Source organism: Babylonia areolata, chromosome 20 (assembly GCF_041734735.1).
Source record: "Babylonia areolata isolate BAREFJ2019XMU chromosome 20, ASM4173473v1, whole genome shotgun sequence".
Classification (NCBI taxonomy): Eukaryota; Metazoa; Mollusca; class Gastropoda; order Neogastropoda; family Buccinidae; genus Babylonia; species Babylonia areolata.
Window position 1 is genome coordinate 51259550 of NC_134895.1, and position 18191 is coordinate 51277740.

The 18191-nt window shown below is 41.0% G+C and overlaps 2 protein-coding genes across 2 annotated transcripts in view; one reads left to right on the plus strand and one right to left on the minus strand.

Moving 5' to 3' along the window:
- Positions 1–964: 964 nt before the first annotated feature.
- Positions 965–16558, minus strand: LOC143294703 (methylthioribose-1-phosphate isomerase-like). The gene is made up of 5 exons (XM_076606109.1): positions 16328–16558; positions 13991–14226; positions 11088–11257; positions 8144–8545; positions 965–1873 (listed from the first exon to the last, which is right to left on the minus strand). The coding sequence occupies exons 1-5, from the start codon at positions 16457–16459 to the stop codon at positions 1749–1751; spliced, it is 1065 nt and encodes a 354-aa protein (XP_076462224.1). The 5' UTR covers positions 16460–16558; the 3' UTR covers positions 965–1748.
- Positions 16559–17053: 495 nt separating this feature from the next.
- The window catches only part of LOC143295246 (nucleoredoxin-like protein 2), a 4857-nt gene continuing 3719 nt past the window's right edge, over positions 17054–18191 (plus strand). Inside the window, exon 1 of the mRNA XM_076606827.1 lies at positions 17054–17427. Coding sequence (XP_076462942.1) covers positions 17093–17427 — 335 coding nt within the window. The 5' untranslated portion in view covers positions 17054–17092. The remainder of the gene's footprint in view (positions 17428–18191) is intronic.

Genomic DNA, 18191 nt, shown 5'->3' on the forward strand with positions numbered 1-18191 from the left:
AGTTGACGCCCGGACAGGAGGCAGGTTCCGCCCTCCCCCGAAAGGACGCACAGTCCTTGTTCTTTCTGCCGGACGCACTGATCAAGGACCGGCTATCCTTTCTTACTTGGTGGGTGCGGTGGTCAAATGGTTAGAGCGCTCGGTTCTCGCCCTGACGGCCGCAATAGCCGAGTGGTTAAAGCGTTGGACTTTCAATCTGAGGGTCCCGGGTTCGAATCACGGTGACGGCGCCTGGTGGGTAAAGGGTGGAGATTTTTCCGATCTCCCAGGTCAACATATGTGCAGACCTGCTAGTGCCTGAACCCCCTTCGTGTGTATACGCAAGCAGAAGATCAAATACGCACGTTAAAGATCCTGTAATCCATGTCAGCGTTCGGTGGGTTATGGAAACAAGAACATACCCAGCATGCACACCCCCGAAAACGGAGTATGGCTGCCTACATGGCGGGGTAAAAACGGTCATACACGTAAAAGCCCACTCGTGTGCATACGAGTGAACGCAGAAGAAGAAGAAGAAGAAGAAGAAGGTTCTCGCCCTGAATTTCCTGAGTTCGATCCCCATCACGCCTGGTGGTTAAGGGTGGAGACCTACATAATGCTATATACTCAGATGTTTATTCTCCTGCCAAACTCTTTCTGTTTTCATGCGCAACGTCGTGGTGTGTGGGAACACGTTTCAGCATGCTCGAAAGCGTGCACTGTCATGATTGTCAGGCTGGTTTGGGTTTGTGTGAGTCCATGAAACCATTCGCAGAGACCCAGGCTTTGAGACAGACCTGAAGGTCTTTGGTAAATGGTTCTTCTGTGTGGTGCTCCAATTATTCTTCACAGAATTAAGGAGGTAGAAGAAGAAGAAGAAGAAGAAGAAGAAGAAGAAGAAGCAGAAGAAGACGACGACGACGAAGAAGAAGAAGAAGAAGACGAAGAAGAAGAAGACGAAGAAGAAGAAGAAGAAGACACTCCGTTTAGAAACTGGAGCTCTTTTATTCTTTGTGAAATTGCCAAGTGTTTCAACGCGATGAACAGTAACATCAGCAACAGCTCCGACCTGAGAACATCAGCACAACTGCGATTGCAATTTCAGCACAATCCAACATTTGTATTGGACTAGGTTATAAAAGACTTGATACATTCCTACATGTTCCTGGAAGCAAAAAGGAACCCCACAACTGAAAATCACTAGATATTGCCATATTCTAAATACCACAATTTTTTTTTTTTTTTTTTTTTTTTTGCTGCCCCATCATCTGCACCGTTTCAGTGGCATTACTCCCACACCGCTCATTTAGATTCCCCCATACACGGCCACACCCGGGTTCGTCCGTCACAGTTCCAGCGTTGGCAGTCCGCCGGGAACCATCGATGTTAGGTCGCCAGGAGGCCACACACCAGAGGAGACCCTGCACTGCTGCTGAGTCACTTCGGTGGTGTTCAGTGGTGCCTGTTCTGATTTAACGTACTTTGGTAACCACATACTAAGCCCCCTACTAACGACAATAATGGCTTAGTCGCAGAGCCAGACTGAGTGAGCGTACCTCCCACAATTATTTACTATGCTTTACTAGGACACACACACACACACACACACAAACACACCGACGAGAAGTACACAATGAGAACAAGACAGTAGAGTGGTGCATTGGTGTTCTGCAATAGTTTCAAGAAGTCAGTTTTCAGGGGAAGACCAGAACGGAGTGGCAGATGAAGAGTTTCTGATCTGCAGATCTAGATGGATACAGGGCCTGGAGTCACAGGTATGGTTCCAGAGCCTGCGAAAGCTTGTCAGGTTTGAAGACACCAAACTCGGTGATAATTCCGCCGGTAATCAGCTCTGCTGGCGTCACATCAAAGGCAGGGTTCCAGCACTTTATACCTGAAACCATGGAAATAAACACTGCGTTCATCATCAAATCACTGCATACCTGAAACCATGGAAATGAACCCTGCGTTCATCATCAATTCATCGCACACCTGAAACCATGGAAATGAATCCTGTGTTCATCATCAAATCACTGCACACCTGAAACCATGGAAATGAACCCTGTGTTCATCATCAAATCATTGCATACCTGAAACCATGGAAATGAACCCTGCGTTCGTCATCAATTCATCGCACACCTGAAACCATGGAAATGAACCCTGTGTCATCATCAATCAATGCATACCTGAAACCATGGAATGAACCCTGCGTTCATCATCAATTCATCGCACACCTGAAACCATGGAAATGAACCATGTGTCATCAAATCATTGCATACCTGAAACCATGGAAATGAACCCTGTGTTCATCATCAAATCATTGCATACCTGAAACCATGGAAATGAACCCTGCGTTCGTCATCAATTCATCGCACACCTGAAACCATGGAAATGAACCATGTGTCATCAAATCATTGCATACCTGAAACCATGGAATGAACCCTGCGTTCATCATCAATTCATCGCACACCTGAAACCATGGAAATGAACCATGTGTCATCAAATCATTGCATACCTGAAACCATGGAAATGAACCCTGTGTTCATCATCAAATCACTGCATACCTGAAACCATGGAAATGAACCCTCCATTCATCATCAGATGACTGCATACCTGAAACCATGGAAATGAACCCTGCATTCATCATCAAATCATTGCACACCTGAAACCATGGAAATGAACCCTGCATTCATCATCAAATCATTGCACACCTGAAACCATGGAAATGAACCCTTCATTCATCATCAGATCACTGCATACCTGAAACCATGGAAATGAACCCTGCGTTCATCATCAAATCATTGCACACCTGAAACCATGGAAATGAACTGTGTGTCATCAAATCACTGTGTACCTGAAACCATGGAAATGAACCTATTGTCATCAAATCACTGTATACCTGAAAACATGGGAACACACAGTGCCTTCATTATCAATTCAATTCCTTGCACACCTGAAACCATGGAAATGAACCGTGTGTCATCAAATCACCGTGTACCTGAAACCATGGAAATGAATCTATCGTCATCAAATCACTGTATACCTGAAACCATGGAAATGAATCTATTGTTATCAAATCACTGTATACCTGAAAACATGGAAACGCACCCTGCGTTCATCATCAAGTCATTGCACACATAAAACCATGGAAATGAACCATGTGTCATCAAATCACTGTATATCTGAAGCCATGGAAATGAATCTATTGTCATCAAATCACTGCATACCTGAAACCATGGAAATAAACCCTGCATTCATCATCAAATCACTGCATACCTGAAACCATGGAAATGAACCCTGCGTTCATCATCAAATCATTGCATACCTGAAACCATGAAAATGAGCCTTTTGTCATCAAGTCACCTGAAACCATGGAAACCCCCCCAAAAAACCTGTGTCATCAAATCAATGTATACCTGAAACCATGAAAATGAATCAAGCATTTGGGTCATCATCAATTAACTGCATACCTGAAAACAAGAGATTAAACAATCACCATCAAATCACGGTAAAACTGTAACCGTGGTTTAACAATATTCTTCCGTCTTATTCTATAAATCAAATACATCTAATAGGTACTTATTGACTGCTTTTTTGACATTCATAATGTTCATTCAATCTCAGGCAAAAGATGAAAAACACAGACCTATGTGAAGTGAGATGTTCAAGTAATGATGGTTTGAAGAAACAATCATTCTGTACGGGCTTCACAGATGGGGTTATTTCTTCTCAGGAAGTTGGTATTAAAAGAAGCATAAAACCCAAGGAAACCATTACTATGAATATATTGTATCAACAAAAGGCATTAACAAGGAACAAACACTTACTCCTTGTTAAATAGTCCAGTTGGTTCGCTGTTATAGTTGTTAGTTTTTCATTAGAAATATGTTATATTGTTATGATTTTTTGGTTATTTTTTAAACAAAACTTAAATCAATAATTTTCACACACACACACACACACACTTTCACTTACACGTATGCGTACACAGTAATCCCCCCCCCCCCCCCCTCCTCCCACTCAATTTTTTTCCTTCCCTCGTCTAATATCACTTACAGTGAAAAGACGTTAAACTAAAGAACGAACAAAAACCAAGAAACAGATGTTTATCTTGAAATCCTGACTTGCTGTTTATTTTAACAAGTGTGTGAGTGTTATTATTTCTCATCTGGTGGGGTCTTCTCCTTATTTCACCCATTACTATGAATATATTGTATCACCAAAAAGCATCAACAAGGAACAAGCACCAATGAGAGACAAAGAAGCACATGTCAAAAACAGTGTAACTGAAGCCTGCGCAACTGACATTAGATTAAAAAAGAAAAAGAAAAGAATAATCTTTTTTTCTTTTTTCTTCTTCTTCTGCGTTCACTCGTATGCACACGAGTGGGCTTTTACGTGTATGACCGTTTTTACCCCGCCATGTAGGCAGCCATACTCCGTTTTCGGGGGTGTGCATGCTGGGTATGTTCTTGTTTCCATAACCCACCGAACGCTGACATGGATTACAGAATCTTTAATGTGCGTATTTGATCTTCTGCTTGCATATACACACGAAGGGTGTTCAGGCACTAGCAGGTCTGCACATATGTTGACCTGGGAGATCGGAAAAATCTCCACCCTTTACCCACCAGGCGCCGTCACCGTGATTCGAACCCAGGACCCTCAGATTGACAGTCCAACGCTTTAACCACTCGGCTATTGTGCCCGTCTTTTTTTTTTCTTCTTTTTGTTTTAAATCTTATTTTCTTACACACATTCAAAAAGGGTATGAATGCAATGAAATACGCATGGGCTGAAAGACAACTTTTGATTGACACACTGTGATCTGCATCCCATCATGCAAATTATATCCAACATATATTCAGTTGCTCTGCTCAAGTGGAAACAGTATGAATGGGGGGGGGGGGGGATCTCCCATAAAACTACAACAGGCTAATGCTTGTTTCAGTTTCATTTCTATTCTTTTTATATTCAGTTGCTCCACTCAAGCAGAAACAATACGAAAAGAGAAAACAACAACCAAAAAACCCTCCCATGAAACTACAACAGGGAGGTGTCAAAGTGTGCAGACAGATCCATATATGCTACACCACATGAGCTGAAAAAAAAGCACACCCCCAAAAACCAAACAAACAACAACAACAAAAAACAAACACCCCCCCCAAAAAAAAAACAAAAAAAACACAAAAAAAAAAAAAAAAACCACACAAAAAACAGCAGGTGCCAGATCTCATCAGCATAATCCAACATTCTGATCAGGCCGTGTGACCCTGTCCTACTGCTGAGTAAAACACAAAACACACACACACACACACACACATACAAACAACAAACAAACAAAAACAGCAAACAAACAAAACAATGATGCAGTTCATGGTAAACATGTCACCATGCTGAGTTCTGGACTACTTCTTTGGTTCAGACTGATTTAAACATAACCAATAAACTCAGAGACAGTGGATAAAAGTAAAAATAATGTGGTAAAGCCAGACAAACAAGAAAGTACAGTAAATGTGCTCCTGTTTCCAAGGTGAACAAAAAGCACACACAACTTCAAACCACATGTTCATGGATAAATGCAGGAACTAGTACTGTGGAATGAGAAGGATGAGAGAGAAGAAGAAGGAATTTTCTTTAGTTCTGTTCAGTCCAGTTTCTCAAAGAGGCATCGCTGCATTCCCAAATAAATCATTACACCCCACGCTACAACTGCTAAGCAGATGCCTGACACCCCACACTACAACTGCTAAGTAGATGCCTGACACCCCACACTACAACTGCTAAGCAGATGCCTGACACCCCACACTACAACTGCTAAGCAGATGTGACACCCCACACTACAACTGCTAAGCAGATGCCTGACACCCCACACTACAACTGCTAAGCAGATGCCTAACACCCCGCACTACAACTGCTAAGCAGATGCCTGACACCCCACACTACAACTGCTAAGCAGATGCCTGACACCCCACACTACAACTGCTAAGCAGATGCCTGACACCCCACACTACAACTGCTAAGCAGATGCCTGACACCCCACACTACAACTGCTAAGCAGATGCGACACCCCACACTACAACCATCTGCTTGTGTAGGGGGAGGTTCACACAAGCCCTGGATATTTCTCGCTGCGCTTGTTTGCTGGGAACGGTCAAAGGGACGCAACCGCCAGAAATAGGCAAGCCATGACGGATTATTTCTCTTGGATTAAAATGGGTGGAGAACACTGCCCTTACAGAAAATTATGTTCCGTCACGCTCTCAGAGGTGTTTATGTAAGTACAATAGTGCTCATGTGTCCCCTCTAAGGTGATCTATTTTCTGAACACCTAGGAAATGTTGAAATCAAAAATAACGACGTAGTTTCCCAACATAATCTTGCTTCTATTCCAGCAAAAATTATTTTTATAGCAGTTAGTGCATATTTTGCCCCCCCCCCCCCCGCCCCCCCCTTTTTTTTTTAACATAAAATGACTGGACGAGGAGTAAATGTGTAAGAATTTCACATCAAACATGAGTGGAGTCATTCTCTTAACAAGACTGTCCACACGGATTGTCTTTGATTTATCCATGAATTTTCCTACTCCCCCTTCCACAAAAATAATACTGCCAACGTGGCGCTCTGTATTTTGAATCTCACTGATGCTAAGGACTTGATGATGAACACTCCACTCAATAACTGCTATTGCTCAAGCATAAATGACATCAGCTCTGTTTCAGTATTTTGATTATGTATTTGTATTTGTATTTGTTTTTTATCACAACAGATTTCTCTGTGTGAAATTCGGGCTGCTCTCCCCAGGGAGAGCGCATCGCTACACTACAGCGCCACCCATTTTTTTGTATTTTTTCCTGCGTGCAGTTTTATTTGTTTTTCCTATCGCAGTGGATTTTTCTACAGAATTTTGCCAGGAACAACCCTTTTGTTGCCTTGGGTTCTTTTACGTGCGCTAAGTGCATACTGCACACGGGACCTCGGTTTATCGTCTCATCCGAAAGACTAGCGTCCAGACCACCACTCAAGGTCTAGTGGAGGCGGAGAAAATATCGGCGGCTGAGCCGTGATTCGAACCAGCGCGCTCAGATTCTCTCGCTTCCTAGGCGGACGCGTTACCTCTAGGCCATCGCTTATTATAAAGCTGGAGTGTGTGTGACTGAATTTGTTAATTATGATGATACTTCACATAGTATCATTTCATGGAAGAAAACAGGTTCTTGTCTTGCTTGCTTGTTTTAAATCAAACAGCTGTGTTTCCAAAGTAATCACTAGACTCTGCAAACAAAACTGGTTCTTGTTTTCTTAATTAATTTATTTTTTTAAACTCAGCAATTGTGTGTCTAAACTAATCTCTACACTTAGCTCTGCCAAGTTGGTGAGTGTGTGAGATTGTGTTCTTGCTTCTTTGGTAGTTTCTAACTTGACAGTTCCATGTCTAAACTAACCACTACACTTGACCCAGTTAATGATGAGGTGGTTTACTGGTCAGGGCATGTCTAAACTAACCACTACACTTGACCCAGTTAATGATGAGGTGGTTTACTGGTCTGGGCATGTCTAAACTAACCACTACACTTGACCCAGTTAATGATGAGGTGGTTTACTGGTCAGGGCATGTCTAAACTAACCACTACACTTGACCCAGTTAATGATGAGGTGGTTTACTGGTCAGGGCATGTCTAAACTGACCACTACACTTGACCCAGTTAATGATGAGGGGGTTTACTGGTCAGGGTTCAGATCCAGAATCAAGTGATTATTCATTAACCCATTTCTAAGTTTATTCATTTATTACAAAAAAAAAAAAAAAAAAATATATCGTCATAATTTATGTTGATGTTTAAAAACAAATCCAGTGTAGACAGACTGTCATGGTCTGATCAGCGCATTTGGTTATAAATGCAAAAATCAGGCATCTGCTTTTTTTTTTTTTTGCTTTTTTTTCCCAGCAGAGTGGTGCAGCATATATAAATCAGTTCTCACACTCTGACACCACCTTAAAAACTAAAACTGAAACTAACACATGTACCAAACAAGCAAGTGGCAGACACTGATCTTCAGCAGATGTGGTGGAGTATACAAATCAGTTCTCACACTTCGACACCTCCTTAAAACTGAAACTAACACATGAGCCAAACAAGCAAGCAGTGGCAGAGACACTGACCCTCAGCGGCCACCTTCACCCCCTTGACGGAGGTCATCTCTGTGGCTGGCCTCTCCTCGATGATGATGTCCTCCCCGCTGCCCTTGCTGGGGTCGAAGGTGGTGAGCGGGCACGCCACGTAGAAGGGCACCTGGTGGTGGCGTGCCACGATAGCCAGCTGGTACGTGCCCACCTTGTTGGCCGTGTCACCGTTGGCAACCACGCGGTCTGCCCCCACCACCACGGCCGAGATCTTGTGCTGCCGCATGAGGATGGCCGCCATGCTGTCACAGATCAGGGTGGCGTTCATCTTCTCGTAGACCAGCTCGTAGGCCGTCAGGCGGGACCCTTGGTTGTAGGGGCGTGTCTCCGTGCAGAACACCTGCTCCAGCTTGTCCTTCTCATGCAGGTAGCGGATCACACCTGTTGTCAGCAGGGCCAGAACAGAGGTGAGGATTATTTCTAAAGATCCCTCCCGAAAACGAAGTATGGCTGCCTACATGGTGGGGTAAAAATGGTCATACACTTAAAAAGCCCACTCGTGTACATATGAGTGAATGTGGGAGTTGCAACCCACAAACGAAGAAGAAGAAGAAGAATTTCTAAAGATAAACATTTTTCATACCTCTGTCCCTTATTCATGCCACAAGTATTGTTAAAGTTGTAGAGTACGCACTACATAAATATAATGCGCATTATTCTAAGTCGTATTAGTATTAAAATAAGTCTTCTTCCTCTTCTTCTTTTGCTCATCATTCTTATTGTATATTTCTGATGTACACAGTACAGTCATGTTATATATTACTGGGAAAAATTAAATAGTAGTAAGATGAAATTATCAATCATCAATGTACATGGCATAGAAATATAGCATGATTAAATGATAAAAAACAACAACAGAAAAATGAGAAAATTACAAAAACACATGCTTATAAGGTCACTGATCCACATTTCCTTGTCTTTCTCTGTAAACACTTTATTCCTTCTTTTTCTCTCTCTTCTATATAGCTCACATGTATGTAGTTTCTTCTTCTTCTTCGTTCGTGGGCTGCAACTCCCACATTCACTTGTATGTACACGAGTGGGCTTTTACGTGTATGACCGTTTTTACTCCACCATGTAGGCAGCCATCTCTGTTTTCAGGGGTGTATGTAGTTTCAAATATATGTGACATTACTGTCAACAATGTTGTTGACCTCATCAATCTATGCACATGATACTGAACACACACAAACCCCGCCCTCCCAAAATTGCAAAAGATGTATTATTCTCTTTTCATTTGTACACAATAATTAGGAAAGTTACAAAACCTTGGACATAAAACATCCCTGCTTAACTCAGACATGCCTACTCCTGTATCTGTGTAAACTGTTCATTTTATTGATACTGTTTGTCAAATGTGTATGGTTGACTGAGAACCTTCCTCACCCTCTATCCCCCATTCTGGTGTGTAGTGCGGTGTGTGTTGTGTGTGTTTGTTTCTTTCATTTTGTTCATTTTTTTTCCTATGCATTTTACTAACACCATGCTAGTGCCTGTATGCCATGTGTGTGTGTGTGTGTGTGTGTGTGTGTGTGTGTGTGTGTGTGTGTGTGTGTGTGTGTGTGTGTGTGTGTGTGTGTGTGTGTGTGTGTGTGTGTGTGTGGTGGTTGTTTTGTTTTGATTTATGTATATTTTTTCCTCTCTTATGTATCTCTACTAACACCATGCTTTCATTTTATTAAATATTGTGTAGTGTAGACCCTATTCAGGGCGGGGACTGGATGTAAAAAAGCACACCAGTGCTTATCTATTATCCTCGAAAAAAAGAATTTGTTTTGTCTTGTCTTGTCTTGTCTGACTATCACTCATTCAGTGTTACATCTTAAAAATGAAAAAAAAACAACACCTGACACTACACATCCTACATCCTGCAAAAATCTGGAACAACCGTGTCACAATTCTGTGTCTGGGAATACCATTTCTTGTAGTTCTGAGCACATTGCACAGCTCAAGATGGAATGCATGCTGATTTTGCCTTGAGTAGTATTCCATATGTATCCTCTTCACCACTACTTCAAGTCCTTTCAAAGCAGCTCTCATAGTAGTCACACACATTTTTCTTCGTAAGCATGTTGGTTTGCCAACTCATTCCATGACTTTCAAACTTTCCAGTCCTGACAGAATATTGGTGTTTGTGCAGTAGCCGAGTGGTTGAAGCGTTGGACTTTCAATCTGAGGGTCCCAGGTTTGAATCTTGGTGGCGCCTGGTGGGTAAAGGGTGGAGACTTTTCCGATTTCCCAGGTCAACATATGTGCAGACCTGCCAGTGCCTGAACCCCCTTTGTGTGTATACGCACACAGAAGATCAAATACGCACGTTAAAGATCCTCTAATCCATGTCAGCGTTCGGTGGGTTATGGAAACAAGAACATACCCAGCATGCACATCCTTGAAAACGGAGTATGGTTGCCTACATGGTGGGGTAAATAAACAAAACGGTTATGCATGTAAAATGTTAAATGTTACATGTTTTCTCAGTGTGCAGGTGTGCATGCCTGAAATCTGATTGAATGACACAGGAAACGAATGATGAGCGCCCAATGGCAGCCGTCCGTCAGTCGGCTCTACCCAGGTAGGCAGCCTGTTGTGTAAAAGACTCCGTGTGTGTAAAATGCTCAGAGCTTGGTCTCCGACTGAGGATAGGCACTATATAAACATCCATATCAATCTAATTTGCCATTGCAATTATCTTAGGAAATCAAACCACATGTAATTCTCCCCCCCCCCCAACCCCCCCCTCCCTCCCCACCCCCAGATCAGACCCATATTATTCATATTTTTGTAACACGGTGGTCACATTCTTGTTGGCTTTCTCGAAAAAAAAATATGGACAAATGAGGACTGTAGGCATGTCTATAAAGTGCACTCTCTTGAATGATGACTGAGACAGCAGAAACAGAGACAGTGTGTTGCCAGGGGTTACCTAAAGCCGTGCCATAGCCTGCAGTGGCCAGGGACCCAGTGTTGCAGTGAGTCAGGAGTCGAACCTTAGAACCCGAGTGAACGGCCAGTATGTCGTCACCACCATATTTTCCAATTTTCTGGTTTGTTGCAATGTCTTTTTCCAACATTGCTTCAAATTCTTCAATCAGTCTGTTCACATGGAAGAAAAATGACAATGTTAAACACAAGCTGCGTGTGTGCGTGCGTGTGTGCGTGTGTGTGCGCGCGTGCGTGCGTGCGTGTGTGTGTGTGTGTGTGGTCACATTTTGGTGTGCGTATGTAACATAGATATAATGTTTTATGTTATCGAAAGCGTTTTTGTAAAGCACCTAAAGCAGATTTCTGGATAGTGTGCTATATAAGTATCCATTATTATTATTATTATTATTAAGCTGTAACATGACCTGAAAAAAAAGAGAGTTAAAATGTTAAATCCAAACTGTTGCAATCAGCTAAGAAGAAACATACCAATCAAATTTGTCAAAACAGATTCAACTTAAGGGTTTTTTCTTTTTTAGATATAGCTTTCATGTAGCTAAAGACAAACTTGAATATTGGATATATCAGAAAACTATGACTTGAGTATCTAAAATACCAACAAAAATGTCAATCAGATATTAGGAAATAAAATGAAATCAGGAAGGCGTTTTTGACTCTGCTATGTTCAGAAACAATAAAGGCAGTTCCCAGCACTTTTTATCAAGCAAGAAAGGGTTGATAGATTCTGCAGAAAACTGCTTCCCTTCATTTCTTTTAGTGGAAAATTCCTCTTGTGTGTGTGTGTGTGTGTGCGTGCGCACAAGCATGTATGTGTGCATGCGTATGTGCATGTGCAACGGTTTAAAAAAATATGTTGTGTTCTTGAGTACAATCATATTCATAACTATGTCTACATATCCATACATACAATATTTATTTTTAAATAGATATCTCCACATATATATATATATATATATATATATATATATATATATATATATATATATGAGAGAGAGAGAGTTCATGTCTTAAGATTCCAAGGTGTGAAGGCACTCAACAAAAATGATGTATTTGCAGTTCCTAAAATCAGACGATGTATGATCATGCTAATTCCTGTTATAACATTAGATTTTTTCTTCAGAACAGTGTGGCACTCAACACACACAAACTGACAAAGTCATTACAATCCTTGTCCTGATGTCTTCCACTAATTTAAATCAAATCAAATTATGGTGGTTAGAGCCTCTCCGACCACTAAGACCATCTCAAGGCTAAAGCCACATCAATACTTACTACAAATCAAGGGTAAAAAAAAATAAAACAATTAAAAAAGTCACTGCTTTAAGCTTTCCACTCAAAGTTTAAAAAAAAAACCTCCCCTAGTCTAAAACCTTCCAATATGTCTTCCACTAGAAGGGCAACATGATAAACGATAAACAAGTTTCAGTTTCAGTTTCAGTAGCTCAAGGAGGCTTCACTGCGTTTGGACAAATCCATATACGCTACACCACATCTGCCAAGCAGATGCCTGACCAGCAGCGTAACCCAACGCGCTTAGTCAGGCCTTGAGAAAAAAAAAAGGTGAATAAATAATAGATAAGCTTACATAAATAAATAAATAATAATTATAATATAAAAAAGGTAGTAGTAATAATAATAATAATAAAATAATAATAATAAATAAATAAATAAGACAACAATGATGATAAATAAGCAAATAAATGTAAAACATGAAGACACACATTCACACATACACCCACACATGCATAACAGATATGCACCAAACATGCAGTTTCACAGATATGAAAGCACAGTCAAATACATATAAACGTACGAGGGTCATTCAATAAATAAGGTGAATTTTTCGGTATAAGGACTTCTAATACAGATAGAAGCTTACTTTTTTTTTTTTTTTTTTTCAACGTAGTCTCCCAGCACTGTCACACACTTTTCCCATCTGTGCACAAGCTTCCGTATTCCCTCAGCGTAAAAATCTTTGGACTGATGTCTCAGCCAGTCGCTCACAACACTTTTGACTTCATCGTCACTTTCAAATTTCGTGCCTCTCGTGAACGCTTTCAAGGGACCAAACAGGTGAAAGTCTGAAGGGGCAAGGTCTGGGCTGTAAGGGGGATGAGGGAGCAGTTCCCAGCCCAGCTCGTTGATGGTCTGCACCGTTCGGGCTGCTGTGTGAGGCCTTGCATCTTTGGCACCCACCGGCAGCTGACCTTCGAGTAGCCAAGGTCATCATGGACAATTTTGTGTGCTGTCCCAACAGATAAGCTCAAAGTCCTTGCAATGTCATCCACTGTCACCCTTCTGTCAGACTGAATGAGGTCATTGACTGATTCGATCACCTGCAGGAGACCTCACTTCTGTAGGCCTTCCAGGCCTGTTCATCCTCAACACTGCTCCGTCCTTCTTTAAACAATTTAGCCCACTTGCAGACATTTTTTCGGCTGAAACATGTGGCACCATACACAGTTGACATTCTCCTATGAATTTCAACTGGTTTGCACCCTTCAGCAACCAAAAACTGGATAACTGACCGCTGTTCAATCCTGGAGCATGCTTCTTGGTCGGCCATCTTTGTTAATCGCCAAAACTCTCAAAGTTTTTTTTAATCTGCAAAACAAATTAAATCCATGTGAAAAAGAAGTAAAAAAAAAAAAAAAAAAAAAAAAAGAAAAAAAAAAGAAAAAAAAAGTAAGCTTCTATCTGTATTAGAAGTCCTTATACCGAAAAATTCACCTTATTTATTGAATGACCCTCGTACATGAGCTCCAACACACACACACACACACACATTACCGATAAACAAAACAACAACAACAACAAACAAAAACAACAGATACCACAGGAGGAAACATACACACCAAAAATGTTAACAATGAAAACAACTACTTGATACTGGCGTCCTCAGGGCTAATGCTGTTTTGCGCCACCAGCGTTTTCATGAAGGCGATGGTGCGACTGGCAGCGTCGGCCATGTTGACAGCAGTTGGGCGGGCTGACACCAGGTAGTTGAGACGCTCCACAACAAAGGTCTGGAGCCCAGCGACGGATTCGAACGTCTTCTGGTCCAGTTCCACTGCCAGGCTCAGGCAGCCGACGATGGCGATGGCTGGGGCGCCGCGTACCTGTGCAGGAGGAAAGAAGGAATCCTCTTATCGACATGATGGCTGTGGTGTGTGTGTGTGTGTGTGTGTGTGTGTGTGTGTGTGTGTGTGATGTGTGTGCATGTGCATGTGCGTGCGTGCATGCGTGTGTGTGTGTGTGTGTGTGTGTGTGTGTGTGTGTGTGTGTGTGTGTGTGTGTGTGTGTGTTCGTGTGTGTGTGTGTGTGTGTGTGCATGCTTGCATGCGTACAAGCTTTCTTGCACATGCATGCGTGCGTGCGTGCGTGCGTGCGTGTGTGTGTGTGTGTGTGCGTGAGTGCATGTGTTTGAGTGCATTAATATGTGTGTGTGTGTGTGTGTGTGTGTGTGTGTGTGTGTGTGTGTGTGTGTGTGTGTGTGTGAGAGTGAGTTTGACAAAACAAGATTACAGTAAACTAAAATTTCTTTACATCGCTATAAAACCTGAATGTTATCAGACACAAATCTGTACAGAACTGTCTAACCATTCAAAACAGATCATCTTTTGTGATATATATTGTGTATCAGTTTGTTTAAAAAAAAAGAAAAAAAAAGAGGGATAATCAACTGGGCATAACATCAATATTAATCATATTGATTAGATGAACAGAAAGCATTCCCTGTGACTGCTGTGCTGTGGCTCCATATTGTAATCAATAGCCAGCCTGCAGGATCAATTCATGGAGTACAGTATGAACTGTCTGTCTGTATTCATGAGATGGCGCATGTAAGTATACAACATTTGTTCCTCTTTGGGACAGCAACAGCTGCAATGCTAATTAAAAGAGGTGTAAAAATTATGTGATCCATCTGAATTTCCTGCTAGAATACATGCACTGCACACACACACACACACACACACACACACACACACACACACACAAACACACACACTCATACACACACACACACACAAACTTAATGTCACTTACACATACATGAATACACAACCAAGAAGTGGAAAATCTTGCTAAACTCAACTTGGAAAACCAAGTTGTCTGGGGAGAATGGAGGGTGGAGGTAATTGTGAATGTGTCAGTGAGTGGAAACATGTGTTTATGTTAAAACAGTGGTCGTTTTTAAATGCATTTACAGACAGTTGTCTCCCGAGTTTATAAAAGTGTTTGTTCACATATTTGTTATGTTAGAATATCATGTTGATGCATACCTTCTGTACCAGCATTAAAAAAAAAAAATCTTATAAATTGGAATGGGCTTTTTTTATTTTATTTCGAAAGTCAATGTTTCTTAGTGTATGTGATAAAATTTAAACACAATCATCTCTTTTATGGCAACCAAGAATGTGAAATTTTCTTTATACATAATGCTACTGTAATAACAAAATGATAATTGTATCATAGTCTCTCATTCGGAAAAAAACACTTCTTAGTTTTAAAATACATGTTATAATTTCTTTTACCGGAAATAGCACTTTTTAGTTTTCTTTAAAACACATGTTATAATTTCTCTTACTGTGTTATAAAGCAAGCTGTTAAGTTCTGATCACTTTCATATTTAATTCAGTCTTTTCACTTTTCAGACTGAATTTTGCTGTGTTCATAAATATGTTAGACTCGACTTCAGGCTGAGAGACTGATTGGTGTGAGTGACGAGACACTGAATGCACACGTAATTTCCAATCGGATTTATAAAGATGTATTGTATTGTATTGTATTGTATTTTTATTGTATTGAATTGTATTGTATTGTATTTTTATTGTATTGAACTGTATTGTACTGTATTGTATTGTATCCCTTACAAACGAAAATCCATATTGGCTTAAACAGAAACAAATTTCTGATGCCCACGTGCATTTGTAAATCTTTATAGTCAAGATTATATAGCATTTTAAAAGTTTTAAACGGTAACCTTTCATCATTCAGATGAGTTAACGTCAGGATTCCTTGGGGAATCCCACTTATAACTCGCGCAGTTGGTGTATAACTTTTACCTACACGTACACTCTGGATTCTCCTAGACAGGAAATGCTGTAATACACTACACCACACAGCAGATGCGTAACCTGACGCATGCACCCAACGCGCTGGTGATGCCTTGAAAAATAATTACACCAGTAGCATCAATTATCAATGACAGAATCGTACCTGCATTTTCTTGATCGCCTGCCACCCGTCTTCAGTGCCAGAGATGGGAATGTAGACCGAGGTGTCCGGCAGCAAGAGTTGATCCAGAATCTCCAGTTGCCCTCTCTTGTATTTTATGGCCTGCAGGGTCATGGTGGTCTGCTGTCAGGATGTACGCGAACTATTGTCAAACAATGTGCATGACGAAGAACAGGGGACACCTGTTGCCGAGTCGCAATTAGTGCACGTGGAGGTTTGTTTCCAGAGTGATCTCCCTTCGCGTGAAAGATAACTCTAAATGAATTGTTTACATTGGAAACATGTCGAATGGAGGAGGATCACAGAACAAGTACCGACTCATTCAGTGATTTAGCTAATTGTGTAAAGTGATAAGTTTCCGCTTTGTTCTGTACATAGTGTGGCTATCAGCAGAGCTTATCTTTTGACGTTTGACGGCACACCAATATTCTGAATTGAAAAACGTATCAATACAATGTTTTTTTTGGAACCATACCGCTTTCGCTCCTGATGGTGGACCTCGAGAGCAGCAACGGTGATACTTATTTTTCTCTGCCTATTATTCATACATTATAGTTTCTTGCAAGAAAAGCAGTATATATCGGAACTTGAAAAAAAAAAATCCCAAAAAACAACAGACAACAACGAAGAAGAGAATAGAGAATATATTCCTGAAAAAAAAGTTCCAATGCAGATTTGAAGGCATACGCACACACACAAAACCACCACCACCACCACCACCAACAACAACAACAACAAAACCAAACCATGGCAGAACTTCTGAAGGAAAGTAGGCTGTTGACAAAGGATCACTTCACTACACTGTACATGCCAGAGGCAGAGCGGGAGAACTATGGGACAAAGACGGGAGAAGATGCACTGCAGGACAAAGTTGTTGGTCTCTTCTTCTCCGCCTCTTGGTGTCCTCCCTGTCAGCATTTTGTGCCTGCCTTGAGGGACGTCTACGATGAACTGGTCCAAAGGGAAGAACCCTTTGAAGTCGTCTTTGTAAGCATGGACAAGAGCAAAGAGGAGATGTTGGACTACTACAGAGAGAAGCAGGGAAAGTGGCTGGCATTGAAGTATGGAGATCCCATGAAAGAGTAAGAAACATTATTAAATTATTTGATGTTTGATATTCTTCATCAGAGGAAAAAAAGGACCACCCCCACCTCACATCACCACCAAGCTTTCTTAAACATAAAGAATTGTTTAAAGAGTAAGAAAAACTGTTAAAGTATTTGATGTTTAAAGTTCTTCAGAGAAAAAGGACTACCCCCACCTCACACTCAGCACCAAGCTCTGTAGTAGTAGTAGTAGTAGTAGTAGTAGTAGTAGTAGTGTAGGGACTGGCATTTGACTGCCTCGGCCTCATGGCCTTTTTTCTGTCCCCTTCAATATCAGTCCCCTTTTATTTGTTGGATACATATATGTTTTCTTTTACACGTACTGTAAATCACTCGTCAAAGTCAATAAATTTTTCTTTTAAATCGATGTTCATGTCAAGGAGATTTTTGAGCGCATTAGTAGTTTGTGCAAGTTTAGTTTCGATAGGTAGCGCATTCCATATAATTTTTATTATGTGCAATTCTATTTGCTAATGAATTTTTCCTTAGGTTAGTGTTACAGTGCTCTTTAAAAATTTTCATCATTGAAGTTCTTGTACTCTCATAATCTGACATTCTAAAAATATTATTCACATTTACTTCATCATAGCAATTTAATATTTTGTATGTTTCTATTAAATCCCCTCTTAACCTTGTACCATTTAATGAATGCAGATTTAAGTATATAAGTCTCTGTTGATAGCTCATAGATTTGCATTCTTTTAATGACTTAGTTGCTCTTCTATGTACCCTTTCTATAG

Coding starts and splice junctions, on each gene's coding strand:
- LOC143294703 (XM_076606109.1), bottom strand. CDS start 16,459: ATGACCCTGCAGGCCATAAAATACAAGAGAGGGCAACTGGAGATTCTG. Junction 8,546..11,087: donor AGGCTATGGCACGGCTTTAG/GTAACCCCTGGC, acceptor TGCTGACAACAG/GTGTGATCCGCTACCTGCAT. Junction 1,874..8,143: donor GGTGAAGGTGGCCGCTGAGG/GTCAGTGTCTCT, acceptor CCATGGTTTCAG/GTATAAAGTGCTGGAACCCT.